Below are 15,342 nucleotides of genomic sequence, written 5' to 3' on the forward strand. Positions count from 1 at the left end.
TACAACTGTCGCATTCCTCATGTCAAGCCACTCCTGAACCAGAGACAACGTCAGAAGCGTCTTACCTGGGCTAAGGAGAAAAAGAACAGTGGTCCAAAGTCCTCTTTTCAGATGAAAGTAGATTTTACATTTCATTTGGAAATCAAGGTCCCCGTCTGGAGGAAGAGTGGAGAGGCACAGAATCCAAGTTGCTTGAAGTCCAGTGTGAAGTTTCCACAGTCTGTAATGATTTGGGGAGCCATGTCATCGGCTGGTGTTGGTCCACTGTGTTATCTCAAGTCCAAAGTGAACGCAGCCGTCTACCAGGAAGTTTTAGAGCACTTCATGCTTCCTTCTTCTGAGAAGCTTTTTGGAGATGCTGATTTCATTTTCCAGCAGGACTTGGCACCTGCCCACACTGCCAAAAGTACTACTACCTGGTTTAATGACCATGGAATCAATGTGCTTGATTGGCCTGCAAACTCTCCTGACCTGAACCCTATAGAGAATCTCTGGGGTAATGTCAAGAGGAAGATGAGAGACACGACACCCAACAATGCAAACGAGCTGTAGGCCGCTATCGAAGCAACCTGGGCTTTCATAACCCCTCAGCAGTGCCACAGGCTGATCGCCTCCATGCCACGCCGCATTGATGCAGTAATTAATGCAAAAGGAGGCCCAACCAAGTACTGAGTGCAGACACATGAACATACTTTTCAGAAGGCCAACATTTCTGTATTAAAAATCCTTTTTTTTATTGGTGTTATGTAATATTCTAATTTTCTGAGATACTGATTTTTGGGTTTTCATTAGCTGTAAACTGTAATCATCAAGCTTAAAACAAATAAAGGCTTGAAATATTTAACTTTGTGTGTAATGAATCCATATAATATATAAGTTTCACCTTTTTGAATTGAATTAGTGAAATAAACTAACTTTTCCACGATATTCTAATTTATTGAGATGTACCTGTAGAATGGGGTAAGGTTGTTTGTTTTCAGATAAATTAAAGAAATATCAGGAAACCCACTTACATTCATGAATTTTGACTTTCCTTCCAATTTGAAACTTAAGCTGCGATCACTAAACAGCGTTTTCAACATGGCGGGATGTGGCTCCTCACTATCGGTGGTGACACAACAGCGCCTGGGATTAGAAATGACTGAGGACAAGTTGAGGAAACCGCTGTGAACAAAGAGTGCAGTCAAATCTGGTAATATATATCAACTTCATTGATATTTGTAACGTAGCTAAAGTTACTTTTGGCTAGCTAGTTAGTTCAGACCGCCGAGCTCCAGTCCGTCCCAGCCGACCATGACTGTTCAGCAGCAGGTTGTCCGCCGCCCCCCGCAGCCCTCCATAATCACCCAGAAAGTGCAATTAACTATCAAACTCTTTATGCTGGAAAACGCCCGAAATACACTTGAACAAGAACTTCTCAACCTCACCAACAAGGTAAAGTTAACAACATTTTATCAACATATGTAAGTTAATTTAGCTAATTTAGCTAGCTCACAGCCCACGTGGTCAAACGTCGCTGAAGTTGCCCCAAACGGATGCATTATAATTTGACTAAAGTTCGCTAAATTAACTTTGCATTAGTTGGCGGAAATTACTGAGTTTTAATGAAACAAAGTAGTGTTAAATGACATGTAATTGTTGCCAGAGCTACAACCAATGCACATGTTCACTGTTGATTAATACTTTCTACAACTAACTTAAATAATTTATCGTGTAACGTAAAAATAACGTTAGTGAGTCATCACAATTTCAAGTCCAATATTACTAATACATTGTCAATATATACATTTTTGCAAAATTGTTACATTTTCTGACTATGAACTAAAAAAACACAGCATTAATTGTTACTTGTATTTTTAATTAAACAGAAAATAAATTCTGCTTTTAACACTGCGTGGATCCCTGAGCAAGTTTAAAGCTATTGCGAAATGTAGTGAGGCCAGGTTTTCTGTGTGCAAATATTTAACCTGGTAACTTTGAATGTTTCTCAAATGTAAGTGTTTTTCAAATCAAATCAAATGATTTGATTTTTGTGTGCTGGTTTCACTTTTCCCTCAGGCCTATGAAGAGGTTCAAGGTTTCTTGAATCTATCTTTTCCCACTAGTGTCTTCAGTGATCTCGCAAAGGCTTTGGACACAAAATGTCAAGCCATTGACAAGCTCTCTGCTTCATTAAAAGACCTCACAGTTGGTAAGTCAAGAATCAATCATACAATTTTCGCTGCTTAATGTGACATTTCAGACAATGTACCACATTTCTTGATATAGGAAATGATTGTTTTAGTAAAACTATTCTTCAAAAACAATCTCTCTTTCTGCTTTCCTCACCCTTTACAGAACAAGTTTGTGGACAGCAAGCTGTCAAAAATGGAGTGAGTACAAACCAACTTCAGCCACTCAGGGACAAAGGGACCCTGTCGACCGATGTTCTCAAGTTTGGGTCCATGTTGCAGAACTCGCTCATGGCAAGCTCCATAGCCAAAGCAGTGCAGGTGCTTGGAGCCACGCTGTCCCTCCAGCAGTTGAAACATTTCCTCATCTCCCAGCCTGCAGCAGTCCAGCAGGATGACTTTATATGCGCTGTTGCAATTACAAGCTCATCGTCTCACTTAGAGGCTAAAGGAAAAGAACATGCTGTTGTTTTAGAGGAGAAACGGCCGTCAGATCCTGTAATTCTTCCACCTGCGATCATTAACAGACCCAAGATCAACCCAGAGAGGCCACCACTACTACTGCCTCACATCCCTATACTCCCAGAGACCAGTAACCCGAATCCAATGAAAATAACACCACTAATGAGCTGGGGACGTGAGGATGATGTCCAGGTGCAACACCAAAAACAAACATCCTTTCAGCTGCTTCACTTCCTCAGAGAAAAAGCTAAAAGCATGGGTGCACTCGAGGTCAATGTCAAGGAGTGGAGTAATGGTATGTGCACATCAAGTTCGCCACAGTGGCCTGCCATCAAAACACAAAGCTACCAATTCAGACATGTTGTGACAGATGATTTGATTAATGCAAATGCGCCTAAAACGTTATGTGCAGACATTGAAAACCAAGCCCCAGTCTTCAGAGTAAAAAGAGTGGAATCAACTGGCTCGCTGACCTACACTTGTGTGATTGCAACAAAGACTGAATTGTGGGATATTGCAGACATCTATACAGAGGTGGGACAGGGAGACTTTAAAGTTATCCCTTTGGAAAGTAATTACTTCCCAAATGTATCAGCTCAGGTGGAGAACAACGGTCTAAACGTCCAGCGGGAAATCCAAACTCCCAGGTGCACAGAGCCTGAACTTGTTAGCCAATTTGCTGGTGCAAAATCGCCAGTGATCAACTGCATCACCATTCCTGAGTTCCAGATCCGGAGGTTTGAAGAGACTGAGGTTGTGGTGTCTCATATCATCAGCCCGGGCAACTTCTATGTACAACACGCAGACTCCATCATGAAGCTGCAAGCCCTTGTCACAGAGTAAATCATTCAGCATGGATTCTAATCTCTTGTCTGCTTTTTCTCAGCTTTTCTACACCCTCACTGATTCCTTGATCAGCTTAACAGAACTTATAGAGCCACTTATCCTTTTTTATTCATTATTGCTTTCTTTTGTAGATATTTTTTTTCTCCTTCTTTTTTAATAATCCACATGCTTCTGGTTGTCATTATTTTTTCTCATTTGCAGCAGCTGGAAAGCCAGTAGATCATATGCCGCGCAGAACTGCATTCCAGACATTGGAACCCAAGTAATGGGTTGGTTCCCTAAGCAAGAACAATGGTGCAGGACTCGGGTGACGAAGATATGTGGAGTAAGTAGAGGTGGGTCACCATGGTTTTGCAAATGCACACCTCTAGGTGGTAGCAGTGTAACTTTGCTCGCCAGTTGCCCTTTGGCAATTTTGCTTAACCTTGCCATGCTTTCTGTCTTTTGGATGTAATTTAATGAAGCCACTGATGGTGCTGGGAGTGACACATCCATCAAGGTGGAGGTGAAGCGGCTGGACCACGGCGACACAGCCTGCCTGTCACTTTCGAACATCAAGGAGCTGAACACAGAAATGGCCGTCCTACCACTTCAGGCTGTACAGGTCTCACTCGCAAAAGTGAGTGGACCTATTGCTCTAAGGTTTTGCATACATGGAAATGGTTAACATACTGTGTTCTGCTGTTAGAGTGTAGACTCAGTTACAGTATAGGCGTTTGTCCACATGATTAGTCACAGCCTTATCTATTGGGCAGTGATGAAGGGAATTAATTATCTCAGTTCATGGTATTTGTTGTTTGTTTCCTCCCCCCTAGGTGACGCCTGTGAATGGGAGTGATTGGTCTGAGGAGGCAGTGGGCTGGTTCAGATACATGGTGCTCAGCAGAACGCTCTATGCCAGACTTTACCCACAGGGGCCCAAAGTTACAGTCGAGCTGTTCTTGGAAAAGGGAAATCTCGGAGCTATGAGGTACTCTAGTCTGAAACAGTCAGTTCATTGTGAATTGTACATTTAAATATACAAGTTGAAAAGCTGATTAAGTCACTAAGATTTATTGACTTATCTGATGTTAGTTCTGCCAACAAGTGTGCCCTTTTGTTTTGTTTTACCTGCTATCATTGTTCCAATAATGTGTTTTGTTGTATCAAGAAGTAGCACAGTGACTGAGTATATGCTGCTCTTATGTTATGTATACACAGTACGATTTCAAGGCCGGTAACTGCCCAATATCTGAACAGTACAATGGTATCATTATCTTCATTTCAGGAGGGGTGCATCACTGTCTTTGAGGCTGGCCCAGAACGGGCATGCAAAACATAACAAACTGAAGAATGTTGGTCTCATGAAAATAAGTAAGTCGAGTTCTAGTTTGGAAATTGTTTACCCCAAATTGTGCATCTACAGTAGGTGGCAGTGCAGCCTGTGTATGACCGGAGCTGTGCTCATATGCACTAAAGATCTTGTGTTTTGCTTTTTAGGCCCAGTTCAAGTTAAAAAGAGGAAACAAGACTCTGAGTGGGAGAAGTACCTCATCTCCTGCTATACTCAAAGTAAGAAGTAATTTAGAAAGCAGGAAATGTGTGTAGTTGTGTTTGTGTCACTTTGTGTGGCTTGTCTGACAGCCAACCATTGTCAAATGTAAAGTAGAAATGGCAGACCTGCCATGCAGCACACGTATGTAAGCACTGAGACATTTTTATCATTCTTAAATTATCAATAAATCATCTAGAGTCGACCATCTGTGTGGACTTTCAGGTTATACATTGACAAACTTTGTGATTGGTACTTTGCAGTACTAAATAAATCAAGGATATATATACATTTAAAAAGGTAATATAAATGACTATTTTGAATTAAAACTGAGGCATTGACTGGACATTAAGTAGCATGTATCAGCTTTCTTGTGTTTGTGTCTTGCATTGCAGTTCATAAAGTCATGTATCAATTCTGAATTGTAGCTTTTACAATACTGCTCTCTCGCCTACTCTTTAATTTGCTCTGACAGCGAGACAGCTGGACACGCACGCACCGGGCCAGGCGCTGCGGAGCCTAGTATCACTGATGTTTGTTATAGTTTTGTTTTTTTTTAAATAACATGCTCATTCCACATATTTGTCAGTTGTGTCTAAACAGACCAGAGAGTCACGCATTCACATTCTTGGAAAAGGGAAAGCTCGGAGCCATGAGGTATTTATTAGAGTATGAAACAAGTCAGTTCATTGTGATTTGTACATTTATGATGGGCATCTGTCTGATCTATTTTTACACGAGCCACAGAGACACAAAGAGCAGAGGAGCAGAATCGCTTGTTAACCGTTGCGGAGAAATGGTTTCAGACAGACTCCATGATTAGAGCACCCTCAGTGTCGTGCGTGTAAAGCTAACATTCTTTAGAACATTATTGGAGCTCAAGAAATGTCTTGTTTTTTTGTTAGCATTTCTGTTTAGAGTAACAAAAAGTCTTTTGAAGCACTGATCAAAAAAAGTGAAACAAATATTTTTTTATGCGTGTAAGATGTATGAATACCTAATTGTGGTACCTGTTTTATTTATAAGATTCCCCCCTTTGTACTTTGTACTTTTCCTTAAAAACGAGCAGTGTGTCGCAAGTCTTTGTTATTCCGACCACTAGACGGTGCAGTTAGATGTACTGATACTTGATTTGTCTGTGTGCCACGTACAATAGGTTTTTATATATCCAGTTGCTTTCATAATAATAATTATTATTATTATTAGAGCCATGTTGCCTTGGTTAATATTGAGTTCTTGTACAATGGCAGATCTATTATTTTGATTGTCCAGTGTATATATTTGTGCTTTCATAATAAAACTGCAACTCTACAACTGTATGCTCTCTGTCTCTATATTAGAGAGTACTGTAGCTTCTATAGAGGGAATATAAATGAGGTTTAGTTCATTGAAAGAATTACCAGGCCACCCAAAGCCTCCCACTTCATTTGTCATAAGTGACGCAGAAATGCTCATGGCACAGTGAACGGCTGTAGGTCATCTGATAGTACATGACAAATAACCACATTGTGTTTTCACTTGCATTCAGTTTGTTGCTACTGTAAATGATGGTTTCTATTGTTATGGGGGGAGTTCGACCAGAACAAAATGTGCAATCTCAGTTACTAATGATAAAAGGAATTATAAACCCATATCATTTGTTCACATGCTTTATGTAGCTCATTCATGCACACTTGTGTTTTATACCAGATGAAGTTAGCTTTAACCCAAATGAGTGGATCTTTGTCTCAATTTGCATACAGCCTGATTACACATGTCTCAAGTAATGGATATAAAAACCAAACAATGGAAGCAAACTTTATTCAAAGTAAATATTGGTCAAAGTAGTTTAAGCTAAGATAATTGGTTCATTTAATTTTAATGTTCATAATTACAATATATTTTCTTAATGTACAGTTTTACAGCATTTACATTTGTCCAATCACATTTAAAATGTGCTTCACAATGAAAAACAACAAACAAACAACACAATAAACCCATAAAGAAAATGGAAACAGAAGAAAACAGACAATACAAGCATTAAGGCAACTCCAACTTCAAAGTTGTGGAATAAACGTGTATTTGGGACGTGGTTATAAAATGAATAACTTAAAGGACCATCTAAAACATCTTTTCCTTATGACTGGCTGTCATGTTCTCGTACGTTACTGTGTTGCATTAGTTAAACAACTAATTCTCTGGATGAATCTGCAAACCTGTTAGTGACAGTGCCTCACTCAGGTCAAAAGCTTCCTTCACTTCTCTGCCCTGACGAGCACAATAAATAATGTGGCCGGCTCTTGTGTCCACACAGATTCCTTCTTTTGCCCGGGGTAGGCGGAAGTCGAGGCGTTTGATCCAAATTCTAAAGAGTCTTGTTGCAGCACAATAAAGGCTGCCATTGTATGTAAATAGTTTATATAAGAGCATATGACTGCTACGGTGCAGGGCACTGGCTAGTGGCGGAGGAATGATTAGCATTTTCCAAACGCATGGTGTTCTCAATCCAGCCTTCCGGCTTTCTAAAAAACACAATATTTTAATTCATTTCTTCTTTGTGCACATTTTTGTGTACCACCACAGCTGAAGGTAAAATGTTTGATCATTTCATTCTGTTTCATACTAACATTCAGTGTGCAATGAAGTCAGATTTAATGTGAGTGATGGTTGACGTGCCCCATTGCTTCGTCTCGACAAATACTTGCCATGTTTGATTGCTCATTACCATTTATAGAAATATTATTTGAATGAATCATCTGTGTGATAGTGTGATCATTTCAAGTTTGTACTAGGTAAATCTGGTGAACTGTGTTGCCTTTCTTACAAACAATAGAGGTCTCTCAGCTGTCTTAAAAAAAATCTCATAATGAGATGGATGTCTTGCTGGTTCCTTGGAGAAATGTGCTGGCAGGCTGTCAGTCTGTCTGCAACTGGGCTGTAGGTCAGTTTGGGAGTACAGTATTAATACAGGGTGAGCAAATCACGTGGCTCCGCGAATGTTTCGCAATTGGCTTCGTCCTGTTGCGTCTTGTGACGGCGCACGGTGTTCGGCCATCACCCCTGCTTTTATACGGCCAACTTGCTACTTGGCAATTCTTTTCTGTTGTTCCTCACTCTGCCAGCTTGATGCTCAGGCCACACCTCAAGATGGTCATCTTTGGACCCGGCGCTGCTTACGCCGCTTGCACCGCTGGCTGAGCCTGGTAAACCTCTAAAGAAACTACAGTTACAACAGTTAGACTTTAACTTAATTACTAAGTTGTGGACGAAAACAATAACTAAGTCATTTAAACTGATAATCCGTTGCTATAAATGTGACTTTTGTTCAATTCGAAGGGCTAAATGGTACATGTTTGTTTTTACATTGTTTTACATTAATAATATGGTTATAACAGTTAACCTCAAGCCACAGATATAACTTGGTTTACATCCATGTAACCTTGACTGAAAATGTAACCTTTATTTTTCTGCAGACCTGGAGTCGAAAATGAACTGGGGGTCCTTTTATGCCGTGATCAGCGGCGTAAATAGGCACTCTACCGGCATCGGACGCGTTTGGCTCTCCGTCATCTTCATCTTCCGTATCCTGGTCCTGGTGGTCGCTGCTGAGAGCGTTTGGGGAGATGAGAAGTCCGGCTTCACATGCAACACCCAGCAGCCTGGCTGCAACAGCGTCTGCTACGACCAGTTCTTCCCCATCTCGCACATCCGCCTGTGGGCGCTCCAGCTCATCCTCGTCTCCACCCCCGCCCTGCTCGTGGCCATGCATGTGGCCCACCGACGCCACATCGACAAGAAGATCTTGAAGAAGACGGGCCGCAGCAGCCCCAAGGAGCTGGAACGCATCAAGAGCCAGAAGTTTCAGATCATCGGAGCTCTGTGGTGGACATACATGATCAGTATCATCTTCAGGATCGTCTTCGAGGTGGCTTTTCTCTACATCTTCTACTCGATCTATCCTGGCTTTAGGATGTTGCGGTTGGTAAAGTGTGACTCGTACCCATGCCCCAACACAGTGGACTGTTTTGTCTCCAGACCGACAGAAAAGACCATATTCACTGTGTTCATGCTGGCAGTGTCTGGCGTGTGTGTGCTGCTTAACCTGGCTGAGGTGGTATACCTCATAGGCAGGGCCTGTAAACGGTGCTTACAAGGCTCTGAGGAAGAGTCCAAAGTACCATGGATAAGTCAAAGATTGTCTTCTTATAGGCAAAATGAAATCAATCAGCTGATAGCAGACCATTCTCTCAAGTCTAAGTTAACTGTGACCAAAAAGAGCCCAACTGAGAAGGGTGAAAGGTGTTCTGCTTTCTGAGAATCTGCCTCACCGGTTCATTAACCCACAGTAATAAGTCCATGGAGCATGTTGCTCTGCTTTAATGGCACAGATTATGTATATTTTGGTGACTGCATATACATTTAGAGCATTTATTTATGTTTCCTTCAGTTGCTTATTGATTAATCAGTTTCTTTGTTATTGGTTTTACTGACACTGGTAGTTGCTGTTGGAACTCGTCTAAACTATTTGGAGCCAGTATTGAAGGTTAAAGGATCATACTGGTGTTTTTTAATGTTTTAGCCCACTTACTGCAAATCGGGTGTAGTTGACATTGGTGTCAACAATTTGCCAAAGCTCATTTTAATGGTTTTCATTTGCTTACATTATGAGAAGCAACTTGGCAAGGCACAAAGTATCTTGAGCTAAAGAAACGGTTCTTGTCAATGTTTGTCAAAGTTGTTTGGTTAGAAACCATCAATTGCTGCCACACAGTTGTATTTACACGCCATGATGTATGAAGATCATGCCTATCAAGCAAACATTAATTTGAAAAAGATGACAAAAAGGTTTCTGACATCTGTTTCCATTCTTGGATGTCATTGTCTCAACAGCACCTGAATGCACCGACCAGCAGATCTTTCACATTCCGCCACATTTCCGATGCTTTCTCGCGCAACAATAATGCGGCTTTGACACAAAAAAAGGAAACTGGCATCTGTCTGGAAGGCCCGATAACATTTTCTGGATTATGCTTAGTTGTGATTCAAAAGTATGATTTCAGATAATTTGGTTAAAAGGTGCCCAAACACCGGTATGGTCCTTTAAAGGCGCAAAATTTACTGTAGAGATTAAAATGCTGGATAGAAAGTAAACTTTATATTTACATCAAACATGTTAATATGTAGCATATTTAATTCTAGTCTGAGTCAAAGCTAGGTAATGGAGGAAAAAGGCATTTATGTGAGTACATTTCAGTAACAGCTCTTTAAGCCAACAGCTTAGATTTTATTAGACAGTTATTTGACTTTGACTAAACTTTGTGCAGACAACTGTTTCTATTATATAACTTAGCAAACTACTCTGGAAAGATTGTAACAGTCGTCGGATATTATCGTTCCACAAGTGAAAGAAAACTATTTGAAAACCATTTTTCCACAAACACATCTTAACTCCAGACCTATCAATGATATATATTATCTCGACAGAGTAGTCAGAATGGTGCACAGAGCAAAAGTGTATTTCAATAAACCTTGTAAAGTCCCAGTACTGTACATATATATCTTTGTATATCTGTGTATTCAGTTGTAAATACTGCTGCCTACTTACAACATCGTAGCTTCTGTTTGACAAGTTTTTTATTCTTTTTGTTTCTGAATGAAAACATGTATTTGACCTACTTTTCTAACAGAGAGTCACACTTGCTTTCCTTAATATTCCCCTTATAATATTATTCACCTCTGGTCCTGAAAACGTAATGTCCCATACGCTGGTATCTGTTTATACATTTGCTCTATTACAAAGTTATACACATAATCACCCTGATGTTGACATTTATGCCTAAATGTACATATGAATTTACACCCAGGTAAGCAATCCTGTTAATATGTAATATGGGTTGAAACTATATGTGTACATTATGTAATATAAAGAAATAAACTACCTGATCATTTGACGTTTGAAGTTATTTATACAACATTTGAGTTTCTTTCAAATTTCCTGTTTGAATCCTGAGAACTAGGTCTCATCTCATTACTGATATGTTAAAACAGAACTTTTTCCTTTCTGTCACTGTGATTTGTAACTTGAGGATGCAAATGGCAACTCATCTCCAAATCATGCCCCCCATGATAGGAGAGACCCTTGTGCTATATATAGATCCACTTGTGGCCAGACAGACTTAGCAGACACCATCATTGGCCAGCTGCCCTGTCACTCACTGTACCAAGCGAGTAGAGGGGCTTTAATAGTTTACATTAGAGAGTGTACCCTGTGCCAAATTTAACCACGGAGGGGAGGGGAAGGGTGTTTGAGGGAGGGCAGGCCGGACATGGTTGAGAGTGTGTCCAGCCAGTTACGTGTGTGTTGTGGTCAGTGGAAGACCCCGAGGCCTGGGTCCTGGTTCCTGCCTTAGCTGTATTTGAAAGCAGAAGACTGAGTCGGTGGGATTGTCGGTGTGGAACAGAGGTGGTGTCCAGCAGAAGTCCACTTTTCCTGTCCATTCAAGGGCATTGCTGGGGGCCCGAAGATCAGCTTTTCATTGACGCCTGTCAGTGAAGGAGGCGGCCTCATGGACCCTCGAAGACGTGTAGGACTTCACCGCAGGGGATGCATAGGCTGACAAGGTGGGTTTTTCCAGTAAATGTGACTTCTCTGTGATTACTTGTGAAGTTTTGTAGTTTGAAGTGCGTTCAGGAGTTAAAGTTTAGACTTACTTGCCGTACATGTTTTAGCAAAGGCAGTTTTCTTGTGTACAGGCAGTCTTTTGTGGGAACAGAATGTTAGGAGTTGTCCACACTTAATGTTTTTCTGATGTTGCTCATCATATTATCTTTGGTCATGAGGGATCACATAGTCTGACAGTTTAATACTGAATCGTTATTTTTTAATGGCGGCTCCCTAAACATAATTTCACCTGCCACATTTTTAGCAGTTATCAGAATTCCTTCTCCCTCACACTGAATGTGCTATTCTTCAACTGTACAGTACATCCATCAGAAGTAGAATATATTTATAACATAATGTTACTGTACCGATATTACTCAACTGTTCCAAATCTCACCTCCACCACATCTGCCCGGTGTTTGATTTCACCTCGTGTGTGGATCATGTTGCTGGGGCTCGAGCCGTGAAGGCCGGGAGGAGCAGAATCATGACTGGAAGCTGCCTCCCCCCTGTCTGCACTTACCAAATATATACCCTCCTAAAGTAAATATAATTCTGTCTGGGTCCATGTGGAAAAGGCCACTACCTGCTCAGCAGCACCAGTCCACCAGTTGTACATTTAGTTAGCAGCTTGGCTCCCTTGAGACTCATTTGGTCTGAGCTCTGCTGAACTTGGTTTAGAGAGTGTGTAGTCTTCAGGAACACTGAAGCTCACTTAAACCACTGCATTAGTATTATTACATGAGTCACAAACCAAATTGAGAAACAATCTTTAACTGTTTTTGTACCTCCAGTCCCAGATCCGAGCTCACACAGCCATGGGGGACTGGAACCTGCTGGGAAAGCTACTTGAAAAAGCCCAGGAGCACTCCACTGTGGTGGGGAAGGTGTGGCTCACCGTCCTGTTCATCTTTCGCATCCTGATCCTGAGTGCTGCCACAGAGAAGGTGTGGGGGGACGAGCAGTCGGGCTTCATCTGCGACACCAAGCAGCCCGGTTGCGAGAACGTGTGCTATGACATCACTTTCCCCATCTCCCACGTCCGCTTTTGGGTGCTGCAGATCATCTTTGTGTCCACGCCTACGTTGATCTACCTGGGGCATATCCTCCACCTGGTGCGGATGGAGGAGAAGCAGCAAGACAAGGACAAGCACAGGGAACTTGCACATCATTCAGACAAGCAGGCCCTTATTGCGGATGGTAAGCACAAGAAGCCTCTGGTGAGGGACGAGAGGGGCCATGTGCGCCTGCAGGGGGAGCTCTTGCGCACATATGTCTTTAATGTGGTCTTTAAAACCCTGTTTGAGGTGGGTTTCATTGTGGCTCAATACCTCTTGTACGGCTTTAAGCTGAAGCCCATGTACAAATGTAACATATGGCCCTGCCCCAATGTGGTAAACTGCTACATATCCCGTCCCACGGAGAAAACCATCTTCATTATCTTCATGCTGGGAGTAGCCAGCGTGTCTCTGCTGCTCAACCTCATAGAGATCTACCACCTGGGCTTCACCAAGTGTCGCCAGGGCATCATCTTCAGGAGAGGCCTTCAATACTCTGAGAATCTCCCCAAGGAGCCCAGCGAGGCAGCGGTGGCGTATGCGCCCAGTTACGACGACTACTTCCACCAAGTGCAGCCACCCTACCCGCCCGTACCCAGCTACAACCTCTCCCCTCTGTCCGAGGGCACAGACTCGTCCTTCCACCCCTACCACAGTAAGGCGGCATACAAACAGAATAAAGACAACTTGGAGGTGGAAAGAAGCAGCAGCAACCCAGAGGAATGTGACCTGAAAGCGAAGAAGGGAGCAGGATCGGCCCCTGGGTCACCTACGCAGGCCAGGCCCGGCCGCAGTGCCAAACACAGCAACAACAAGACTAGAATAGACGATCTGCAGATATGAGGAGGTTTATGTTTCTCCGAGGGTGTCTTAAATTGCTGTGAGGGGATCGTATGTTGTTAGGAAACATTCACACATGCCGAACTGACTCCCCTCTTTAAGATGGCACAGGTTTGATTCATTCCAACTTAGACGTGAGTGACATTCATACTGCAGGGCACACAGAGTTGTACAGTAATGTGTAAAGACTGATATGGGTCAATTATCACATTTCTAGTGAACTTTTTCAAGGAAGTTCTGCTCCTCTGAGAAGTGTCCCATAGCTGGCTTTTGTTTTGAAAAACTGAATTGGATTTCACATTAGATTGTAGCATTAATGGTATATGGTACACCCTTCGTAACAACACCACTTTTTCAGTCAATGTTGTGAAGCATTGGGTTTTAAAAATAAATATTAACATTTGATATGAATCTCTCCACTGTTCACTATTGCTATTGTCCCTGAGAGATAAATCAACAGAAAAAACAGTCGGCTCAGGTTTTACATGAATGTGAACGCACCTGTGTGTAGGAAGTTGCCCAAACTGTGGGAACAGAATCCAGGGCAGAGGCTTGTTCATCCCTGGCCTGACCTCATTTGAAAAAGTCAAATGGGTCAAATAGTTACATTTAACTTCCTTTATCTGTTTTGAGGTCACCATCAAGCATAGTTCACTTTCTTAGACTTGAAGGGAAAAGTTGTGCAATACCTGACAACACATTGGACATTGGCAATACTCTAATTCTACCTAATTCCAGGACGCGCCTCAGAAGAAATTACACTGGTCTCAGGAGTTCCCGCATTTGTGTTGCCTCCTTTATTGTGACAGCCAGCAAGTACATAATTACAAGCACATTGTTTTGTTGATCCTTGTTTATATCTCTGTTTTGTTTTCTGTAAAGCACTTGGTGACAACCGTATTTGTAAAACTGCTTTAAATAAATCTGTCTTAAATTTGCAAAGTAAGTGGTGCGTTTCTAATCTCTTTATCAGGAAAAAGGGGAATCTGGAACACATGATGCAACTGTTGTTTCATATTCCTGAAACAAATCCATAAATCAAGATCAACTCAGGAGGAGAAACAATAATATTCTTAATATTTAAAGTCTCTATGCACAGTAGCTCCGACACCGAGTATAATAGCAGCTCTGCATCTGAATCAGTTTTATTTTTGAACCTCTGAAATTAGAATCTACCAGGTGTAGTTTGAGTCATCAGTATGCACACAGAAACATTTCTTGAGCGGGAATAAACATGTCATGAGTAAAGCCTTTGCTCTTTGCATATCCCACACATGCACAACTTCCACAGCACGCAGGCAGCCCTGGTATGGAAACCTTGAAACGAATGACAGAGCATGTTCACGACGAGGAACAGTCTCTCACCTTAGGACAAATACGTTCATCATTTTCCGTCAATGCTTTATGTGACAAGAGAAAAACAAATATAATTTTTACTTAACTTGTATTAAAAAAAAAGAGAACAATAACTGAACTTTTTCAGCTGTTGTCTATTGATGTATTGGGATATGATTGAGTGTAGTCTGGGCATACTTTTCTGTACTTTAATGTGTTGTGGTGCCAGAAACAATGTTTCAGATCTCCCAGACAAAACAGCAGGAGTGTCAGTCGTAATGTTCGGCTCCTAAATCAGTAAGCAAACCAGAATAGTCTGGGATTGTAATTCTTTTTAAAAATGGGAATAAAACACAACGGTTACTCAAAGTTATTTTAAGACATTGTAATAAAGTGATCATCTTTTGAGAATATGGTTATATGTGTTTATGAAATGTTGACATATGAACAGATGTGAGT

At 41.6% G+C, this 15,342-nt stretch overlaps 1 protein-coding gene across 1 annotated transcript; it reads left to right on the plus strand.

Annotated features, from left to right (window-relative positions):
* The first annotated feature begins 1,106 nt into the window (after nucleotides 1–1,106).
* On the plus strand, nucleotides 1,107–14,484 carry LOC115015087 (uncharacterized). Its single transcript, XM_029442246.1, has 10 exons — nucleotides 1,107–1,434; nucleotides 2,059–2,191; nucleotides 2,338–3,472; nucleotides 3,681–3,814; nucleotides 3,944–4,098; nucleotides 4,295–4,449; nucleotides 4,747–4,832; nucleotides 4,959–5,030; nucleotides 8,463–9,301; nucleotides 12,445–14,484. The coding sequence occupies exons 1-10, from the start codon at nucleotides 1,294–1,296 to the stop codon at nucleotides 13,549–13,551; spliced, it is 3,957 nt and encodes a 1,318-aa protein (XP_029298106.1). The 5' UTR covers nucleotides 1,107–1,293; the 3' UTR covers nucleotides 13,552–14,484.
* The last annotated feature ends 858 nt before the right edge of the window (nucleotides 14,485–15,342 follow it).

This window comes from Cottoperca gobio, chromosome 10, assembly GCF_900634415.1.
Source record: "Cottoperca gobio chromosome 10, fCotGob3.1, whole genome shotgun sequence".
Lineage (NCBI taxonomy): Eukaryota > Metazoa > Chordata > Actinopteri > Perciformes > Bovichtidae > Cottoperca > Cottoperca gobio.

Bases quoted from the DNA above. Each gene is read 5' to 3' on its own strand.
- LOC115015087 (XM_029442246.1), top strand. From the start codon at position 1,294: ATGACTGTTCAGCAGCAGGTTGTCCGCCGCCCCCCGCAGCCCTCCATA. The intron at 3,815-3,943 runs GTGGGTCACCAT...AATTTAATGAAG, and splicing joins GATATGTGGAGTAAGTAGAG to CCACTGATGGTGCTGGGAGT. The intron at 9,302-12,444 runs TGAGAATCTGCC...TTGTACCTCCAG, and splicing joins GTGAAAGGTGTTCTGCTTTC to TCCCAGATCCGAGCTCACAC.